We start from the raw sequence: 22,062 nt of genomic DNA, 5'->3' as shown, positions 1-22,062 counted from the left end.
TTAAAAATCTACTTTTCTGAATGATTTGCATTTGTTCTGCAGTCTTAAACTGACGTTATCGCAGACTTAAACTGTAATATGTGGTGCGTAAATACGCACATAAAGCAGAAGGTTGTTGTAGGCACTTAAAGTAAATATATATTGGTTTAAAAACATGTACAAATAATTTTGATTTTATTTGTTATTGCATACGTGATGGGAAACATTGTCTAACTATATTTACAGTTTTGATCAACATATTTAATATATGCCACACATATAAATCAAATGAAGACCACATTTAAAATGTCCAATAAAAACAACAGATAATGATTTATTTGGACTATTTTCTGTCCAAATAATTGGTATAGAGTGGAAAAATAAACATTTTTTATGTTTTGCTATATTTATTTTAAATTCACAATGTTATTTGGCTTTCCTTTCATATTTGATTGAAAATTCCTGGACTCACATTTCACAGGACCTCCAATGGACAGAAAACGCACAAACTGTCTTTTTAAAAAGAGCACAACAGAACCTATATGCTTCCTGGGAACTCCCAGAACATTTAGCCTATCACAACACCTGCTGCATTCCTTTTATCGCTCTCCTTGTTTAGTACTATTGGAATTCTGCAGCCGAACAATCAGCCCTGAAGGGCATTTTCATGTTTCATCACAGAGACAAAAGAAAAAAAAACATTGCTGTGATTAATTCTTATGATTATCCTTATTATTTTTTTGTAGGTTTATGTGTAAATTATTGTTTATAGATTTTATCCAATCAGTTTTACTTTTTTTGTCATTCTCATTTACAAGTATGTTTGGTACTTGTGCTGCAATTCGGTTGTATGATGACAATAAAAAACTCATATTTAAAACTTTTTTTTTTTTTACTTTTTCTATTCTATTAATTTGTAAGCAAAAATTTACTTTACAAATTCAGGTGATAAAAGGGTGGAAATTTGTGTTAAATGAAAAAAAAAACACATTTTAAACTCTGATTTAAAATAAATCAGAAGGTTGAAAGATTAAGCCTGTGAATACTTCAAAAATAACAAAAAATCAGATGATTGAAACGGAAATAAATGGTACCTAAATATGAAAAAACACAATTTCATATTGAATATGCTTTCAAAATGAATAAAAACTAAACTTTTACTACCCAAATTACCTTTAATTTAAAGGACAAATATGTTCTGAAAGTGAAGACTATTTTATTTTGAAATACTGGCGGAAGTGCTTCCGGTGCTGCCCTATTTCCGGCTTGACGCAGATCTTCACTTTTTTACTTTCCAGCGCCACTTACTTGCCCCCACCCACTCAAAACAGTGCGGAAATACCCAGATGACGCACTAGAGAGCAACAGAAAAATAAGTCGTGAGGGGGAGAGCGGCGACATAACTTTCAGCTGCAGTCACGGCGAGCGGACTCACGGTCCGGGCCTGCCGCGCGCGCGACTGAAGCCTGCGGTTCAGCGTTTCCTCTGCGACCATACACGTCTGAACCAGAGCTTCCGCCAGGTTCCACCGTTGCGCAACAGTTTACCCGATGGCCTACTTTAGACTAGATTTTTATCACTAAGACATAAAAAAGTTTTAAAAGGAAATAAAAAACTTTATGATACTTTAATGTGCTTAATGTTTTAGTAATAATAATAATAATAAAAAGTTGAATAACAGAATGGCCACTACGAGGCGCTGTGGTATAAATCATCAGGTCTCATTTTTTTTATATCTTTCTTGAATTTAATTAGTAAATTATTTAATGTTATATTCAGTTAGCCTTCTATTACAATAACAGCAGTGAGTAATTTCTGTAGACCATTGTTTTACAATCTGGACACTCACTAGTGACTTTTAAGATTCACTCTGATCCTATTTAGATCCATTTTCAAAGTGTTGGAGGTTTAAAAAAAATATTATTATGATAATACAGTTTTTAGCCAAAATAAAAAAACCTGTGTGTTTTACAGGACACAGATTTTGCAGAGCGGCAGGAGTTCATTATAAAATTCACATTTGAGTTCTGACTGTTAGCATGATGTCCGGCCCCACTTCCCGTTACCCATCTGCTTCTGTGCTCTCCTACTATCTTACAGGTCTTAAGATAAAAATAATCCCTTTTTTCTCCTGAAATCTTACAACTTTTGGAATTTTGAAACTATTAATATTTTAACTATGTTTGTACAATATTCAAAATCTTTCACGAACATGTATCTGCTCCATTGAGAGAATATATTAAGTTGAAGTCTAAACCAATCTGTAACTGGAGTTACACCGTGTGCAACAACGCAACAATTTTAATCCGTCTGTTCTATCTCTTAAGAGTTGTAACATCTGGAACAATGTACCCCTCACTCCAAGAGTGTCCAACTTTTAATACATTTAGAGATTAATTTAAAATTTGGCTTAAATTCAAACAACTCTTGAAGATCCCATGTCTGGTTTCCAATGTTGCATTGCATAAACCCGCACATGTTAACATTGTATGTTTGTGTTGGATACATTTCACATTTTGACTGTTCAAATGTTGTTACTACTGTCGAAAATACATCAATTTACATGTATGTTTTTTGTAAATAAAATGTGTAGAGAGACTATTCTTTTTGACTCTATTTTATTGCAGATTTTATGTGTTTTTGAAGTAAAAAAAACAAAACAAAAAAAAAATAAATAAAAATCAAAAATATGTGCAGGAAATAAAAAATTGCAATTGTTATTTTATTCTTTCTTTCCAATACCTCCATACTAAGTTTTCACTTTATACACAAATTCAAAAATGTTTGGTCCCAAAGGCATACAAACATACAAAGTTTTGTTTTAATGGACACATTTTTAAAAATGTGTATTATATCCATGTAACAATTGATAGTTATCTCTTCTGTTGGCTCGCTGCAGTAAGTAATAAAGTACAATTGATTAGTCAGAAATGTCACTTACTCTCAAAATTTTGAGTTTTACTAATTTCCTTTTTTTTATGTATTTTAAATTAAAAACCAGGTTTGTGTTGGTTTGACAAAGATTAATTTTTAGTTCACTTTTAAACCCCAAAATAACTTGAGTGTGTTTTCCCCTTCTGTTCTACAAACACATCTGAATACATAAAAAAAGAATAGTTGACTTATTGCCTCATTTTATTATTATTATTATTATTATTATTATTATTATTTTACTTTTGTGTTTTATGCATAGACTGTATATAAATTAATTTTTACAGTCTATGGTTTTATGTAGTGTTGCATTTCGTTCTGTAGTTAAAAAAGTGGATTTTAAGATTTTTCACTTCCTGTTGAAAAAAATAAAAGTTTGTTTCACTGATTTAAGTGTAAATATAACTCAATAACACAGTAAGAGACTGATAATATGCTGCCGACTAAAGACTGCTTCGTTCAAGACACTCGAAAAGTTGGGATCTAAAATATCCGAGGGATCTTGAACGCAGCGGGAGATGCCTTACTGGGAGGAGGCCGGCTGCGCTCGCGGCGAGGCGGGTCTTCTTCTCCACCCTGCCTTCCCCAGACTGCGGCGGGCTCGACTGTTTGTTACAGAAATATGGCGGAGGGGGAGTTGGACGTCGACTCTTTGATTTCCAGGCTCTTAGAGGGTGAGTTTATCGACCGGTATCGACCAGGTTCTCTTTGTTTATGTGTGGTTTTCATCCGAACAGTTTAAGGCTACATTTCGTGTCGAAGTGGGAAGAAACTAGCCCGGTTTAGTAGCTAGCGTAGCCCGGCTCTTGAGTGAAAAATGACTAGTTTTGGCTGCAGGTATGTAGTGGTAGGTACACCTAAATGTTTACGTATTGACTGTCTTTGTCTTACATTTAAACTCGTTTATGTCTTTTTGGAGTCTAGTAAGTGCAGCTTCTCGAACAATTGCGGGGAAAAGTTGAAGCAGTGGCTTTGTTTGAGGCAGCATTGATTGTTACTTTTACTGCTGTCTCCTTTCAATTACTCAGTTATAAAGTTATTTCTACTTTTTAAATTCCCATTGACACAAACTCTTTAATTTTTAGAACCCCCTCAGCTATGAGTGACAGCTTTACACAAGTAGAAACGTTTAACTAGATGATGATTTTAATATTTATATCAAGTTTTACATTTTAATCCTAGCTGAAGTGGTCAGATGTAGGTGTGTTAAAGAGGTGTCCACTTTAGAGAAACCTGCTGGGAATTTATCCAGCAACCATTTCCAGTACAAAATCCACTTTTTAAACTTTGGTTTGTCTATTTGATTTTAGACGTTTTCGTTGACCATAAAGGGTAAAAAAAATAAAAAAACAGCAAACAGAAATCATTTTTTTTCACTTTAATTCAATTAAAAAAAATCCAAAAAACACCTTAGGTCGCAGGCCGAATAAGATAAACATTTATTGAACACTCTAAAACTAGTTTTTAAAAACTTTAAACACAATTATGAACTAGATATATAGCATTACCTGTGTTAAAGCTAGTGTGAATGCTGTTAGCTGAATTTGTCTGCTGAAGATGCTAATGCTGATAGCTGAAGATGCTGAAATTGATAGCTAAAAACGCTGAAGTTGATAGCTGAAAACGCTGAATCTGATAGCTAAAAACGCTGAAGCTGATAGCTGAAAACGCTGAAGCGGATGGCTGAAAATGCAGAGGCTGATAGCTAGCCAAAATAATAGCTAAATACCAAATTAGCCTAAAAAACTCAAAGAAAAAAACCCTAGCTTAGTCAAAACAGCTAGCATGTAGCTGAAAAAATAGCTAAACTCCAAAATAGCCTAAAAACTGAAAAAGCCTTAATTAACCAAAACAGCTAGCATGTAGCTGAAATTTTAGTTAAACTCCAAAATGACCTAAAAAAATCTTAATAAAGGCCAAAATAATCCAAAGCTAGCAGAAGGCCAATTTTTAAAACTTCTAAATAGTAACTTTTTAACATAATTATGAATAATAATAAAAAAGAATATTATTCCAGAATAAATCAACTTATCCTTAAATAACTTTCAATATTTTACTCTTTATAAAAAAAAATTTTGTCAAAATCATACAAGTTAAAAATAAGCTCAAGATAACATCAGGTCATTAATAACAATAAAATAAAATGATCTGGAGGGCCGGCTATGATTACCCAGGAGGCCAGATCTGGCATTTGCTGTAAGGCTTTAGTTTTAGGAGTGATGCCTGAAATATCAGCCACTTTCTTCTGCGTACCAAGTATCCATGTACTTTCAAAGAAAGGCTGCTTGTCTGGTAGCATTGTTGTGTATTGGTTGGCAGTGGTGGATGACTCACAGCAGCTCTAAATAAGGGATCCCCACACAGATGAAGCAAATTGTCTGTTTCGATGTAGCATCTCCTGAGAACACAGCGCGTCTCTGTCCTCACTAAACATTTACATGTGCGACAAAGCTTCTTTCCACGCCGGAGTTGATGTTCTGGAGGAGTTGATGTAAATAAGAGGCGTGAGATGTTTCCCAACAATCTGGTTCAAATCTTAATTTTTATTGTGATACAAAACAACAACAACAAATTCAGAAAAACCATTTAAAAAAATTGCTAATAAGCTACTAATAATGACAAAAAATCTTTTAGTTGTCTCTTGTTAAACCTGATGTAATTTAATAACTCCATAATCAAAATTAAAAGACCACTGGGAGCACTTTAACAAGAGACAAAAACAGTCAGAGTGAGACCTGAAACTTTTTTAGGTGGTTTGGACTAAAGCACGTGTCAAAGTCAAGGCTTCTATCCGGTCTTCCAGATCATTTTATTTTATTGTTGTGAATGGGCCAATGTTATCTTGCGCTTATTTTTAACTTCTATAAATTTGACAAAATATACTTTAATGGAGAGTAAAATATTTAAAGTTATTTAAGGTATAAATTGATTTATTCAAGAATATTTTGGAGTTTAGCTGATATTTCAGCTACAGCGCTAGCTGCTTTGAAAAATTTTGGATTTTTTTTAGTTTTTGAGGCTGTTTTGGAGATTCGCCAAAATTTCAGCTACATGCTAGCTGTTTTAACTAATTTAGGCTTTTTTTTTGTTTTTTAGGCTGTTTTGGAGTTAGGATAACATTTACACCCTAGTAGTCTGGGCTAATTTAGGCTTTTTTCAGTTTTTTAGGATATTTTGAAATTTAGCAATTTTTTTCAGCAACATGCTAGCTGTTTTGGCTAACCTAAGTTTTTTGTTTTAGGCTTGTAAGCTAATTTTGCATTTAGCTAACATTTTAGCTGGCTATCAGCTTCAGCGTTTTCAGCTATTAGCTTCAGTGATTTCAGCTACCAATTTCAGCATCTTTAGCGGCCAAATTCATCTTACAGCATTCACACTAGCATTATCGCAGGTAATGCTAAATATCTATTTCATACTTATTTTAAAGTTACGGTTTTAAAAGATTAAAACGTTCAGTTTTAGAGTATTTAATAAATGTTTATCCAGTTCAGCCCGCGACCTGAAGGTGTGTTTTGGATTTTGGCCCCTTATGCATTTGAGTTTGACCCCCTCGGATTATAGCACCACACTTGTCTGACTTGTCTGGAATCCCTAATATGTGGTTATGTAGTTGATGTATTTATGTTAGTCTGAAACTTTAACACCCCCCCCCCCCTTTTTTTTTTGTTTGTTTAGCAGAGGAAGTGCATAATTGACAGTTCAACATTTCGCCTCATCTGCTCAGGATGGTTGCACATTTGTCATTTTCTAGTCGTGGTCCCATGACTTGACCAATGTCAGAAAAGAGAACATGCAGGTCTGACAGCAGTCTCTGTTCTGTCATATTCTTGTTTATGACCGTGAAGTTTCAAAACATTTCAAATTCTCAAGGAGCGACTCTGTGACACATTTCAAACATTTTCCAGTCGTGTTTGTGTTCTTCACACTGCCACATTCAAGTGTTTACTTCTTAGCACAAGGACCTTTGCTCCAGTGCAGCCAAGGCTTTCTGTAACAACTTCAGCAATTGTGTTGCTTTTTCAGCCAGCACTGCATTAGCCAACATATTCCTGCACACAGACGCACAAACAGAGAGCCTCCTGATCTCTTACTAAATGTCAACAGCCACAGCTGTTCCTGGGAGAGACTAACCTTCTCTTTCGGTAACTCAGATTCAGGGGTGTGGATGCAGGACTGAGGACTTTTCTTGTTTTTCTGCCCTCAAATAGGATATTTTTACACTTTATGGGACACGGCGCATAAACATGCTTAAAATATAACTTTTTTGTCAAATATTATGTTAGTTTTTCTTTATGATGCTGACGATTGTGTCAAACGTTATATTTGAAGAACTTTGTGTATATGTAAAATTATCTATTAAAAAAGTAGCAAAAGTCCTCTTCATACTGAAAGCTGTTAAACACATTAAAATAAAATTAGACCCGGCTCCCACTGCTGGGATATTCTTAGCAGCACCAGGAGATCGAGATGCTTACTCATTTGAAAAGCAAATTCAGAAACTATAGCGGTGGTTTTCAAAATAAATAAATAAAAATAAAAGAAAAAAGTTCTATTGACTTCTAACGTCCCACTCATATCATCTTTTGATATATTTTGAAGCCCAGTGCTCTTTAAATGCTGGTTTTATCTACAATTAAAAAAAAAAAAAAAACGTGTCATTTTCTAGGACACGTGTCAAAATCAAGGCCCGGGTGCCGAATCCCGCCCTCCTCGTAATTTTATCCGGCCCTCCTGATCATTTCATTTTATTGTTATTAATGGTCTGATGTTATTTTGCTCTTATTTCTAACTTGTATAATTTTGACAAAACATAATTTTATTCCTCAACCCTGCAGACACGCCTTCCGTTGAGGAAGCAGAGGCTGAGGACACTGGGGTGGAACTGTCCATCACCCAAGCTGAGGTCACCGAGGTAGTCAAAGAGCTCCTCGGTGGCAAGGCTCCGGAGGTTCGCCCTGAGTACCTCAAGTCTCAGGATGTTGTAGGAGTGTCTTGGCTGACACGTCTCTGCAGCATTGCGTAACAGACAGGAACTGTACCACTGGACTGGCAGACTGGGGTGGTGGTTCCACTTTTCAAGAAGGTTACCAGAGGGTGTGTTCCAACTACCGGGGAATCACACTCCTCAGCCTCCCTGGGAAAGTCTATGCCAGGGTACTGGAGAGGAGAGTCCGTCTGATAGTCGAACCTCAGATTCAAGAACAACAGTGCGGTTTCCGTCCTGGTCGTGGAACAGTGGACCAGCTCTACACCCTCTCCAGAGTACTGGAGGGTTCGTGGGAGTTCGCTCATCCAGTCCATATGTGTTTTGTTGATTTGGAGAAGGCATTCGACCGCGTTCCCCGTGGTGTCCTGTGGAGGGTGCTCTGGGAGTGTGGGGTCCGGGGAGCCTTACTGAGGGCTGTCCGGTCTCTGTATGACCGGAGCAGGAGCTTGGTTCGCATGGCCGACAGTAAGTCAGACCTGTTTCCGGTACATGTTGGACTCCGGCAGGGCTGCCCTTTATCACCGGTTCTGTTCATAGTCTTTATGGACAGAATTTCTAGGTGAAGACAGGGGCTGGATGGGATCTGGTTTGGGGACCACAAGATTTCCTCTCTGCTCTTTGCAGATGATGTTGTTCTGTTGGCTCCATCGAGCCAGGAGCTCCAGCATGTATTGGAGCGGTTTGCAGCCGAGTGTGAAGCGGCTGGGATGAGGGTCAGCACCGCTAAGTCTGAGGCCATGGTTCTCAACCGGAGAAAGGTAGTTTGAACTCTCGGTGGGTGGAGTGCTCCTGCCTCAGGGGGAGTTTAAATATTTTAGTTTTAGTTTTTTAGGCTAATTTGGCTTTTAGTTAATATTTTAGCCGGCTATCAGCTTCAGTGTTTTCAGTTATATGCTTCAGTAATTTCAGCTATCAATTTCAGGGTGTTTATCTTTCAATTTCAGCATCTTCAGCAGCCAAATTCAGCTTACAGTATTCACACAAGCATTATCGCAAGTAATGCTATATATCTAGTTCATAATTATGTAAAAAAATTACGGTTTTAAAGTTTTAAAAATGTAGTTTTAGAGTGTTCAATAAATTACCTACGGCGTGTTTTGGATTTTGGCCCCCTGTGCGATTGAGTTTGACACCCCTATTCTATGACATAGTTTCTGCAGAGCAGTAGAAGTCTATTAGAAATTCACCTCTGACTGTTGCCACAGAGAGCTTGTGACTCGCCCAACATATTTTCTACATAACACATGAAAGCATTTTTTCCGTCTGCTCCTGATTCACGAATAAAGAAATACTCAGACATGCAAGTTTAAGCTTGATTTTCTTAATATATATAGTTCCTCCATCGTTACAAAACTGACGAAAATACAATTTTCAAGTAAATGTACTCTGCTAAAAATATTAGTCTGTGAAGTGGGTGTCAAGATATTTTATCGTGGTGTTTTTAGGACGTACAGCAAATATGTTCTTGAGCAGGTTTTTTTAGTTTGTGCTGTCGAGCTGAACTTGATGGACTGACAACATGGTTTCCAATAATGAAAGTGTCTCGGATTGCTGGTTTTGTTTTTCACATTTTTGTTCTGTAACTAGTCCTTAAAGTGGAAGAGTAAGCAACACAAGTATTTACAACTTTAACATCCTTTTTTCCCCTTAGGCTGCCTCGACTTTACAAATACATTCTTATGTGTGGGACCTTCAAATGTATACATATTATTTCGTTTTCTGCTAGTTTCCTATTCCTGGAGCTCACTTAGTAATGATCCTTGACAGAAGTAGGAGCTGCCTGTTCGTTCATGTAGGTGAGACTGAGTTGTAAATTAGTCATCTGTCTGCTGTTTAAGGCATTTCAGCTGCTCTGTTTCTAATGTTTGTTTCAGCTTGTTTTCATTTACTTTTCGTGCTGTTGATGCTAAACTCGGTGGAACTATCTAACCAGGAAATCACAGCAACTCGGTACTTTTAAAAATGCCCCACATAACCCGTTGATGTGTAAAGCATAAGAGAAACCACATTTTCAGGACTGAGCTTGATGGGAGGGCGTGTTTTTCAGTTCTTTACTGTTGTAGTCTCAATTCCCTGTTCTTGTTGACAGTTGTGGCACTTACAATGGTAATCTGCCTCATGAGTTGACATGTTTTTCTGTATAATTTGAATGTCTTTAAACCTGTTGATTTTTCTGCTCACAAACATGTTTTTTCTCCATTTAAACTACTGTTGTTTGGGAAAATCCCAGTAGATCAGCAGTTTGTGCAATACTCGCAAGCATTCAAAAGCCTCTCAAATCACCTTTTCTTTATTGAGTTTGGACTTTAGCAATTGTCCTAATAGCGTGAATGAATTTCGCCGCTGCCACATGATTGGCCGGCTAAATGTTTGCAGCAACATGCTTTCAAACAGAATGAGTTGAGGTTTGTTTTCTTGTAATTTTTTTTTATCCTTTCTGAAAGCTTTGAGTGAACATTCCTGCAGAGGCTCAGTTTTTTGTTTGCGTTTATATTCTGTAAGCATCATTGATGACAATTTTCTGCATGGTTTGGCCGTTTTGTACCGTTTTACCATACTGTTCTTGAAAGTAGATGTAAATTTGTGTTGCTGTGCGGCGTTCAGGCTGCTGGCATGCCACTCTGTTATGGAAACAACAATGGTGGTGCCTGTGTGGCGAGGAGTGCTCGCCCCCTGGCACCAAACACGGCGGAGAGAGCTCTCACCCAGGCTTTTCAGCGTCCAGGCTAAGCTTTGCAATAAACCCCTCTCTTCTATTCACTCCCTCTGCTGCTGCTGCAGCCTGCCTTCAGCTTTAGTTTCTTTCTTTTTTCCCTCCATTTTCCCATCGCTCCCAACTTTCTGCAGCCATGCGTCCTCCCGTTCACTTCTCTCAGTTTCATCCTTTCCGTTGCTCCACAAAGACAGTCATTCACCCCTGGCACCAACAAAACCTCCCCCGAAATGCAAAGCCTGCACACAAATACCACTGCAGGACGGCCTTTCTGCATTAGGAGTTTCTTTTGCAGTTATGTATTTCATTTTCTAATCACTGAGGGTTCAGTGTCTCCCACTGCCCCGTGTGGGCGAGGGCTTGATGGAGTGTCGGGGAGCTCCTGGCTTCTCGCCCGGGTGTAGAAAATGGAGGTGGATGGCGAAAAAAGCTCTGATGGGGCATTTTTTTGTTGGCGTTGTGAGCTGCAGCTGAGACTGAAATATGCACGAGTCATGCCTTCTTAAAATTCATGGGGTTACTTGACCTAATAAAAGTTCCCTTAAGTGTCCTCCATATTTTTGCAAACTTGTGAGAACAGTTATATTGGCAAGTGTCAGCATTAAGCTGAAGCTGAGAAGTTCTGTAATCTTGAAGGAATCTCAATGTTTTCACTAAAACTGTAGTTTGACTTGGTCTTAACTTTCTTTGTGCCTGACTTACTTTGTATTTAAACTTAAGATTTAACTTTAAAGGACCACACGCATTAAAATGGTGTTTTTAACATGTTCTAGTTGCATTTTTTTGATGATGGAAGACGTATATTAAGAAAATTAAATTTAAAACTGCATTTCCAAGTATTTTTTTATAGTGGTTCTTCTGTTCCTTTCTGTATGTTTTTTGGCATGTAAAAACAAAATCAGACTTTCTGCGATTTTTTTTTTTAGCAATCTTGCTGTCAAAACATTACTGCCTGGTATTCATAAACTTTATAGTTTTTGTAATATTGAACTAAATATTCCCCATAAGAAATAAATTAGAAAGTCTTCAAATTTCAAATTAGCAACAAACAATATATTCATGACAAATGTTTTCATCTTTTATAGTATTTAAAAAAAATGGAGTTTACCTAATATTTTAGCAAAATGCTAACTTGCTATTTACTGGGGTTTTATAGACTAATTTTGGAGTTTAGCTAGTATTTAAAGTATCTGCTAGCTTATTTGGCTAATTTGGCATCTACTGATTTTTTATGCTAATTTTGAGTTCAGCTAATATTTTGGCAAGATGCTAAATTTTTTGGCTAATGTGTGATCTACTGAGGTCTTTATAGGCTAATTTGGAGTTTAGCTTTTATTTTAGCAACAAGATAATGTTTTTGACTTATTTAGTTTACTGAAGAATTTTAGGCTAATTTGGAGTTTAGCTAATATTTAAGCTGTATGCTAGCTTTTTTGGCCAATTCGGCATCTACTAAGATTTTTTGTTCTAATTTGGAGTTTAGGTCATATTTCAGCAAAAGACTAAATATTTTTGTAAAATTGGCATGTATTAATGACTTTTAAGAAATTTTACTAGAAAAATTTTCAGAAATTTTGTTCTCCTTCAGCGCTCTTTCATAGTTCTTTAATGAAATGTCCAGTCTTTTAGTAAATTTAACATTTTACAAATAGCTTTTGCATTTTCAGTAAATCCCTTTAGCAATTTAAGTACATTTCATCACCATTTCCAGTAAAAAGCTTCAGCATCTTCAGCGACTACTTTCAGCAAAAAGCACTCACACTAGCATAATCGCAGGTAATGCAACTTTTCTAGTTCAAATTGTTGTGAATCCAAAGCAGATGGAAATGTAGTTTGAAAGACACTAGTTGTGACAAAGCCACAAGCTCTTAAAGAGTAAGCTGGTTGTGCTCCCTGCATGACTAAACTCTCAAATTGCCCTCTTTGAGGGGTGGTACACTGTGTGCCTTCTGAGCTGCACTGCCAGGTTTGATAATAAAACGCTCATTGTCAGGTCTTCATGTTCTCACGTTTTAGTGACAGCTGGCAAAGAATTGTGGGATAGATTGGCCTTATTGTTGACTTATTATACTCTTTGGTGAAGAGGAAAACAGTGGGGTATTCTTTGTCTTTGTGGGGATAAATCTTAATATTTTCAACAGCCCAATTAATGTGGTAATCATCTCTAACGTGAACAGTTTGGAGGGTGAATGAGGGACTTGTGTAAATGCTTCGTAAACATTCACACTATAGTGACTCTCCCGCTCCTTTTTAAATGTTTTTCGGCACATAAAAACTCAATCACAATTTCAACGATTTGGCATCTACTGAGGTTTTTTATGCTAATTTAAAGTTCAGCTTCTATTTTAGCAACAGGCTAATGTTTTTAGCTAATTTGCTATTTACTGGGGTTTTATAGTCTAATTTAGAGTTTAGCTTCTATTTTAGCAACATGCTAACATTTTTGACTAATTTAGTTTTCTGAGGAAGTTTGGACTATTTCGGAGTTTAGCTAGTAAATAAGCAACAGGATCTTTTTTTTGGCTAACTTGACATCCACTAAGGTTTTATGAGCTAATTTAGAGTTAAACTCATATTTAAGCAACACACTATTTTTTTTTTTTCAAAATTGGCATTTATTAGGGATTTTTAAGTCATTTTACCTTTTTTTCAGAAATGTAGGTCAACTTCAGCGCTCTTTCATAGTTCTTTAACAAAATGTTCTAGTCTTTTAGCAAATTTCACATTTTGCAAATAGCTTTTGCATTTTCAGCAAATCCCCCCAGCAATTAAAGTAAATTGCATCACCATTTTCAGTGACTACTTTCAGTTAAAAGCATTCAAACAAGAATTATCGCAGGTAAAGCAACTTTTTTAGTTTTTTTTTTTTTTTTTCTCCTGCAAACTGACTTCACGGAAGTCTTCAGTTCATGTTTTCTCTTTGAGAATTTAATGATGATTTACGTCGGGTTTGTGTCTGCAGGAGAATGCCGTCACACAACGTTGACTTTATACAAAAACACACATTACATTCAATCAAAGCTCAGTTTGTGCCTGCTGGTAGACCTGGATGAGAGGATTAAAAATATAAAGCGAGATCCTGCGCAGACTTGTGGCTCCATCCACCCTTTCCCGATGAAACATGTCCTTGAGAAAGTTCTACGGGAAAGTTGATGCGAGTTCGCCTGGCTGTCTGCCAGTCCAGCACCATCACAGCTTCTTAGCGTCTCACCCGGAGCAAGGCCTGGCCCCCTGCATAATGGGCTCCTTCTCATCTCATGACATGCAGCTCTGGAGCTTTTGAGCTCTCCCTCTTTAAGATGACTGACTGCTTCCTCCTCCTACCGTATGCCAGTGCCCATATATGGTAAAGCCTTCCACAGACCGACTCGTCTGTAATTATCTTTCACTTTCTCCCCCTCCTCTGGGTCTGGGACACACTTGAAATAAACCATCCTTCTTCTTCTTCTTCTTCTTCTGCTCCTGCACCACCCGACCATGTAGACTTCCAGCTCTACGTCCTTCTCTGAGGCGTTCGTGTCTGACACTTTTCAAATCCTTGACCTCCCAGGGCAACAGAAACCTCAGGCCTGTTTTGAAAACTGATCAGACGAGTCTGTCGCTCCCGTGTGCCGGTTTCATCCTCCCACCCACTTTAACCATACAGGTTAACTTGTGCTCACGTTGTGGTGTTTTGTAACACTACTTTGGTGTGGTTCAAAAAGTGACTCAGAAAAGTTTCTTGAATGAACTTTACATCCTCTTCTGACAGAGAAATAAGCTAGCTCCTGAAGATTAATTTCAGATTGGTGAACATCAGCTTAGATTGAACTAATACTGTGTTTTAGGAGTTTGTGCATCTTTGGCTGCCGTACAGCCGAGTCCATCTCTGAGGTTATGAAGTTCCCAGGAATGCAGATCTCCCTCTAAGGAGGGGGGTGATCAAAGCACAGCTTTTGTCTGATGTGAGCTCATCGCTGGAAAAACAGTGGCTCATGCTTTTGAGCATTTCAGCTGAAGGGCTGACAAAGTAGAGGCTCAAGAAAACAACATTTAGAGCTCCAAGCGTGTGAAAATCATGGCACTCAAACATCTGACTGAAATATTGAAAGGAGGATCAGTAAACCACGAACAAACCAAACTATTTACCAGACAAATTGGGGACCTTCAGATATATACAACACAATAATAATTAAAACCACTTTGAAAATAGATAAAAAGATGATCGCAGTTGTAGTTTTTCCTGAATTAAACTGATGAAACTGATGTGAGCTGAGCCATCAGTCAGTTAGAAACAGTTTCTGATTGTGAATGTAGATTACACTCGATACCAAAAGTGTTTCAATAACTCAGATAAAGAGTTTAGAGAGGAACTGGTGTTTGACTTTTTGTGTACAGGAAGTTATTTCCTAACTGAGCTGTTATTTTGACACTAAAATGGGGGAAGGAAATAGTTTTAAAAATAGCTTTTTTCCATTCATATTTTTTTCTAGATCAGGACAGAAAGATGCAGGTTGTTCTTGTTCACATCAGTCCCTCCTTTATGGAGAGCATATGGACTTTGTCAGAATTCCCTCTCTACTTCCTAACCCTTAAAAGGCTTTAGTGCAGGACTATTAGTTATCTGGATTTTAATGCACAACTCACTACTGTTTTCCCCCTAAATATGACCTCACCCAGTTTACAACTTTTTACAGACTATTTGAGTCCACTGTCTTCTACTGATGAAAATGTAGACGATTGCAATGCATTGTGGTCTATATACAGAGACTTGTAGGGAATTGGAACACCCCCCATAAATAGAAATTTGGACAACCATGGGCATATTAAAACTTCAGTGATGACCAGCAGAAACCCAAGATGAGAAACTGTTGTAAAAGAAAATGTTAGACTTTAGATTATGGAAAATTTATGGAGACATTTTCTTGTTTGTACTCATCGATCATTGAGATTTCTCAGTCACAAACCCAATAAAAAAGAAAATCTCCTTCTGCGTCCTCTCTGAACAACACACTCCACTGACGTTTGCATGGATTAAGAACAATTAGATCTGCGGGAAAAAAAATATGATGAAGGCAGGAAGTTTCTGCTCTTCCCATCCAAAAGGAGACCATCAGCAGCTGGAAAAACTCTCCAAACATTTCTGAATATCAGTTAATAAAATGTTTAAACTTGTACCTTTTCTACTCCAAAACAACTTAAGACTGGATCTTTGAAGTTTTTAGTTTGGTTGACAGATGAGATGATTTGCATTCTCTTAGAGACTGGACAATAACTGTTGTTTTGTTTTATTTTTAAGTGTTTTTACATTCTATATGCTGTTCGTAATAGTTAATGCCAAGATAATTACTTTCGACTCTATGGGATCTATTCTATTCTTTAAAAAAAACTCAAAGTCAAAGTTCAATCATCATGTCTGAACCTGCACCATGACACACCTGAGAGGAGGTCACCTGATTCATGTCCTTTCATTAACTTGAATCGGATCAGCCCTTTATGTTTGGAGTCTGTTCTATGTGTCGTCACTCCGTCAGGATGGATGGGCTTCCCGCTCTGCTTCCATGCAGCAGCTGCTTTGCTCACCAAACACCTCCCTGTCCGGAAAGTGGTTTCTCTGGGTTTCCATGGTGACGGGGTGCGGGGTGTCTCCCTGTTTTTTTTTTCCTCTGCTGCTGAAGCCGCAGTGCTGTGGTGGTGACAGAGGATGCTGGGATACCTGGCTGTGCACATGCTCTGTACGCTGTGACCTAATGTCAAGGTCACTGGATGTGTGTGTGTCCCGCTATGATGAGGCCTTCCTGTACATCAGCTGAACCAGCACAGATGTGCAAATGCGTCACTACAGAGATTGGGGGGGGGGCTGTGAAGTCACTGCTGGAGAGTGGACACCCCAGTGCTCCCTGAAGGAGATTTTCAAGATAAAAGATCCTTTTTTTTATGTTAACATATAACTCCACCTTTCTGTGTTTCTGTGGGCGTCTCAGTCCAGTCAATGCCATCTTACTGTGGGGGTGTTTACATGGTCTGGAGTCAAAAATAGAAGGCTAGTGTTGCACTTGTACACACACACCCTCTCCAAGAGTCCTGACATACAATCCACCTCTCCTCAGCAACCAGTAAAAGTCTCCCTGTGAAAAGCGTGGCTGGAACCCGTGACGTTCCTGAGCTCTCGTCTGCTGTGACTCTTCACGGGAGTTTCCAGCTCTCTGAGGGGGTGTCGTCTGACGGGAGCAGCTCCACCACGGTTTATGAGAGGAGTGAAACTCTGGGTTTTGGAGAACCATATTCCTCCATCAGCAACACATTTGTAGGTTTAAATGAAAGTATGGCTGCAGAAATCTTAGAAAAAACTTGAAAAAAGTGTTCTGAAGCTGATGTTACTTCAATCCAGCAGGTTTAGGATTTTCAAAATTATACTCTTGGAGTTTACCATGTGGATTTCTTCTTTTGAATTTGATCAGTTGAGGAAAAACGTTCTGGAAAAAAATCTTGACTTCACAATGTTTGATATTAAATAGTTTCATTTTAAACAAACAACTGCTTAGGGTTTCAATTTAATGTGTTTAACTTTTTAATGTTTCATTTGTATGGAAGTGTTTGTGACTCATAATTCATTATAAAAGTCAATACTGGAAAGGCTTTTTCATTTTCACAATGTTCCTGCATTACTTGTCTTTTAAATGAAATTAAAAAGCAATTCTCTGAACATCCATCCATCCATCCATCTTCTTGACCACTTTGTCCCTTTCGGGGTCACGGGGGTGCCGGAGCCTATCCCGGCTACCGAAGGGCGAAGGCGGGGTACACCCTGGACAGGTCTCCAGTCTGTCTCAGGGCCTCAATCACACACCCAGTCACTCTCACATTCACACCTAGGGACAATTTAGAGTCTCCAATTAACCTATGAAGCATGTTTTTGGACGGTGGGAGGAAGCCGGAGTCCCCGGTGAAAACCCACGCATGCACGGGGAGAACATGCAAACTCCACACAGAAAGGTCCCAGCCGGGATTCGAACCGGGGCCTTCTCGCTGTGAGGCGAGAGCGCTAACCACTGCGCCACCGTGCAGCCCTAATTCTCTGAAGAGCTTTTCATTTTCGTCTTCAACATCACTCATTCTGTAACTTAATTAAAATGATAAAGAAAATGGGATTTGACATTTCATTTTCAAAAAGTTCTTTAGGAAATTTGGACCAAAATTTCAATTAGAAATATCAAATTAAAAAATGAAAATGGATTAACAGAAATGCTTTTTCATTTTCACAATGTACCTGCAATACTTGTCTCTTAAAAAAGTGAATAATCAATTCCCCTTACGGCTTTTTCATTTTCTAATTGTTCATGAAAAGGTCTTAAAAATCCCTAAATGTAACTTTTCAGAAGACTTTCCGTCTCTGGTGGGACATCCATGTTCATTAGTCAGGACATTCATGTGGTCGCTGATCTTCATCTCTCCTTCATCTACAGTAAGAGGATGTCGTCCTGGGAAGATCGTCCAGATGACGGAGGCGGAGGTGCGAGGCCTCTGCATCAAGTCCCGGGAGATCTTCCTCAGTCAGCCCATCCTGCTGGAGCTGGAGGCCCCCCTTAAAATCTGCGGTTCGTACCTCCTCCTCGATGAACACGTCCTTCTGCTGTTCTTCTGCAGCAACACGATGTGCTCTGTCGATCTCAGGTGACATCCACGGACAGTACACAGACCTGCTGAGGCTCTTCGAGTACGGCGGCTTCCCCCCCGAGGCCAACTACCTGTTCCTGGGGGACTACGTGGACAGAGGGAAGCAGTCTCTGGAGACCATCTGTCTGCTACTGGCGTACAAGATCAAATACCCCGAGAACTTCTTCCTGCTGCGAGGGAACCACGAGTGTGCCTCCATCAACCGCATCTACGGCTTCTATGACGAGTGTGAGCCGCCTGCACCGACTCCACGCAGGGGTGTCAAAGTCAATCACACAAAGGGCCAAAATCCAAAACACACCTTAGATTGTGGGCTGAACAGGATAAACATTTACTGAACACTCTACAACTACAATTTTTAAAACTTTAAAACTGTAACTTTTTAACATGATTATGAACTAGATATATATCATTACCTGTGATAATGCTAGTGTGAATGCTGTAAACTGAATTTGGCCGCTGAATATGTTAGTGCTGATAGCTGAAGATTTTGGAATTGTTAGCTAAAAAGGCTGAAGTTGAAAGCTAAAATATTAGCTAAACTCCAAAACAGCCTAAAAAAACTTTTTAAAAAAGCTTAAATTAGCCAAAACAGTTAGTATGTAGCATGTAGTTAGCATTATTAGCTAAACTCCAAATTGCCTAAGAAATCTTAGTAAATGCCAAAATAGTCCAAAAAACTTTAAAACCATATCTTTTTAGCATAATTATGAATAATAAAAAGGCTGGAATATTATTTCAGAATAAATCAACTTAAACCTTAAATAACTTTTGATATTTTACTCTCCACAAAAATATATTTTGTCAAAATTATACAAGTTAGAAATGAGCACAAGATAACATCGGGTCAGTAATAACATTAAAATAAAATGATCTGGAGGGCCGGATAGAATTACCTGGAGGGCCGGATCCGGCCCCCGGGCCTTGACTTTGACATGTGTGATCTACACACTGAGGAAGCGTCTGAATAAACCCAAACCTCCTGTTGCTGCGTTCAGAAATGAAAACGATCCTTCTGTTTCTCTCTTGATCCCACAGGTAAACGCAGGTTCAACATCAAGCTGTGGAAGACTTTCACCGACTGCTTCAACTGTCTGCCCATCGCCGCCATCGTGGACGAGAAGATCTTCTGCTGTCATGGAGGTATTTCTGCTCTTTTTTGACTCCTGTCTGGATTTGAAAGAGTTCTACAAAGGCATCAGTAATCACGTCTCCATGTCTGGGTTCATGGGATCATTCAGAGACTCTGTCAGTACGGTGAGCTTCACCATCTACAGCAGGAGCTGTGTCTGAATGATGGACGCTTTCAGCAGTACTTCATCTCTCTGTGACCCAGTTTGATGACTTGCAGTCCTGCATTGGTCCGGAAAGGGATACATATTAAAACAATAAAATAAGAAAACTTTTTAGTATTGTCTGCATGCAAATAATAAAAAAATAAAGAAGTTTAGGAGGAAAACGATCCGATTCATTTATCCACAGTCAAAGCAGAGTCCCTGATTGGTTGACGCAAAAGTTCAGACATTTGAATTCTGAAAACACCACGCATCAGAATTTTTTCCCACTAGACCTCAAATCGCATTGCAGGACTTCTGATCTAGTGCTGCCACAAACGATTATTTTATTAGTCGAATCACAGATTAATTTTCGATTAGACAACTAATCTGGTAATGCTTAAACTGGATGTAAGACACACATCTAAACTATAAGTAGCTTTAAACTTGAAGTCTTTAAGCTATTTGCTAATTAAAATAAAGACAATAGCTTATAAAGCCTAACTAATCATACAGCTTCTTTCTTTCTTTAGTTTCTGGTAATAAAACACAATTCATACCATGATTTTTTTCAGCTTCAGAGTGAACTATATCCACATAAACGATCATATATTACCTTTAGAACACTAAAAAACAAATTATTTATGAAATATTAGTCATTTTTTGTGAGTTTTTCCTACCTGAAGTAAAACAACTCGATTCCTGAAGCTCCGCCTACCGCTGCATGTGTGGCCCCTTTAAATCAAACGAGGTTAGCAATCTGAATCAACCTGCAGTACATGTGTGTCCCAAACCCTAGATAGTGATCCATACGGATCATCTGTGATCCATTACATCGCTAAACCAAAATCATCACTAATGTTAACATTTACAGCTATCAATGTGAGTAAATAGTCATAAGTTTGTGCTAACGTTAGCTTAGCTTAGCTAGATGAATGTCTCCATCGTTTCCCCCGTAGGTGCAAATGTTGTTTGATGTGAACGCAGCGTTAAGATCTGAACATCTCCCACAGGTTTGTCTCCGGACCTGCAGTCCATGGAGCAGATCAGACGCATCATGAGGCCCACAGACGTCCCCGACACAGGTAGTGGAGAGCACTCGCTCACATGAACACAGGTAGTGGAGAGCACTCGCTCACATGAACACAGGTAGTGGAGAGCACTCGCTCACATGAACACAGGTAGTGGAGAGTACTCGCTCACATGAACACAGGTAGTGGAGAGCACTCGCTCACATGAACACAGGTAGTGGAGAGCACTCACATGAACACAGGTAGTGGAGAGCACTCACTCACATGAACACAGATTGTCTCATGATAGTGACTCTGCTGTCTTTATTTAGAAGTATAGTCCATCCTAAAGATGTTTGGGTAAAATGATGTCACTTCCTGTCCCCTCACACTCTCTGCTGAGCTCAGCAGCTGGTTGGAGCTCTCTGCTCCTCTGTTTGATGTCATCATGTAACCTCTCGGTTCCCCCTCCCTGCATTAGACCTGACTGCTCCTGGCCTTATAAGGGGTGCAGAGCCTGGCAGCTCTCACATCCTCTTAAGGTCTTGGAAGGAACTTCCTGACGGGGAAGGACCAACGTGTTCTGAGTTTCTGGTCGGGTCTGACCCGAATCGTGCTCTCCCTCCCTGCAGGCCTGCTGTGCGACCTGCTGTGGTCCGACCCGGACAAAGACGTCCAGGGCTGGGGAGAGAACGACCGCGGCGTCTCCTTCACCTTCGGAGCGGATGTGGTCAGCAAGTTCCTCAACCGCCACGATCTGGACCTCATCTGCAGAGCCCACCAGGTACCAGAACCCCCCTTAACTATTGAACCAGCTCCTGCATCAACACTGACGGTGTCTCTGGTGCCCCCAGGTGGTGGAAGACGGCTATGAGTTCTTCGCCAAGCGCCAGCTGGTGACTTTATTCTCGGCCCCAAACTACTGCGGCGAGTTTGACAACGCCGGCGGCATGATGAGCGTGGATGAAACCCTGATGTGCTCCTTCCAGGTATAACATTCCTGATTAGCCAAACGTCAGAAAAAGCGCCTCGCGCCGCCGTGATCTAGAACCTGTGTCTGCTTCCTTCCAGATTCTGAAGCCTTCTGAGAAGAAAGCCAAGTACCAGTACGGCGGGATGAACACCCGGCCCGTCACTCCTCCACGCACAGCCCAGACCCCAAAGAAACGGTGAAGACCGACCAAACGGTCTTTTTGGTTTCCCACCACAGACGTGAAGAACACTGCAGAGGAGGAAGCAGATCCACACGAACACTCTACCAAACCAGTCAAAGCATCGACTCCAAGCTTCTCCTCACCGGCGCTAACATAACCTTTTTAAAGCAAGCGGATCATTCTGTAGCATCTTGTTTTTGTTCTATTCTCTTGACAGCAGAACGACAGTAGTTTACCACTCCTCCTGACCCCCCTGCCTGTACAGACACCACCGGTATGACTGACCATTGCTGGGTTTTCAATAAATACAGGTTAACTAGCCCACGTCTGCTTTATTCAGAAAAATAAACCAAACATC

The 22,062-nt window shown here is 39.2% G+C and overlaps 1 protein-coding gene across 1 annotated transcript; it reads left to right on the top strand.

Annotated features, from left to right (window-relative positions):
* The first annotated feature begins 3,429 nt into the window (after nucleotides 1-3,429).
* On the top strand, nucleotides 3,430-22,023 carry LOC112156029 (serine/threonine-protein phosphatase PP1-beta catalytic subunit). The gene is made up of 8 exons (XM_024288156.2): nucleotides 3,430-3,584; nucleotides 18,056-18,187; nucleotides 18,264-18,494; nucleotides 19,305-19,409; nucleotides 20,554-20,625; nucleotides 21,183-21,334; nucleotides 21,405-21,539; nucleotides 21,622-22,023. The coding sequence occupies exons 1-8, from the start codon at nucleotides 3,533-3,535 to the stop codon at nucleotides 21,721-21,723; spliced, it is 981 nt and encodes a 326-aa protein (XP_024143924.1). The 5' UTR covers nucleotides 3,430-3,532; the 3' UTR covers nucleotides 21,724-22,023.
* Nucleotides 22,024-22,062: the final 39 nt, after the last annotated feature.

Source organism: Oryzias melastigma, linkage group LG18, assembly GCF_002922805.2.
Source record: "Oryzias melastigma strain HK-1 linkage group LG18, ASM292280v2, whole genome shotgun sequence".
Lineage (NCBI taxonomy): Eukaryota > Metazoa > Chordata > Actinopteri > Beloniformes > Adrianichthyidae > Oryzias > Oryzias melastigma.
The sequence above is the reverse complement of the archived record's forward strand: the minus strand, read 5'-3'. Positions and strand labels throughout refer to the sequence as shown.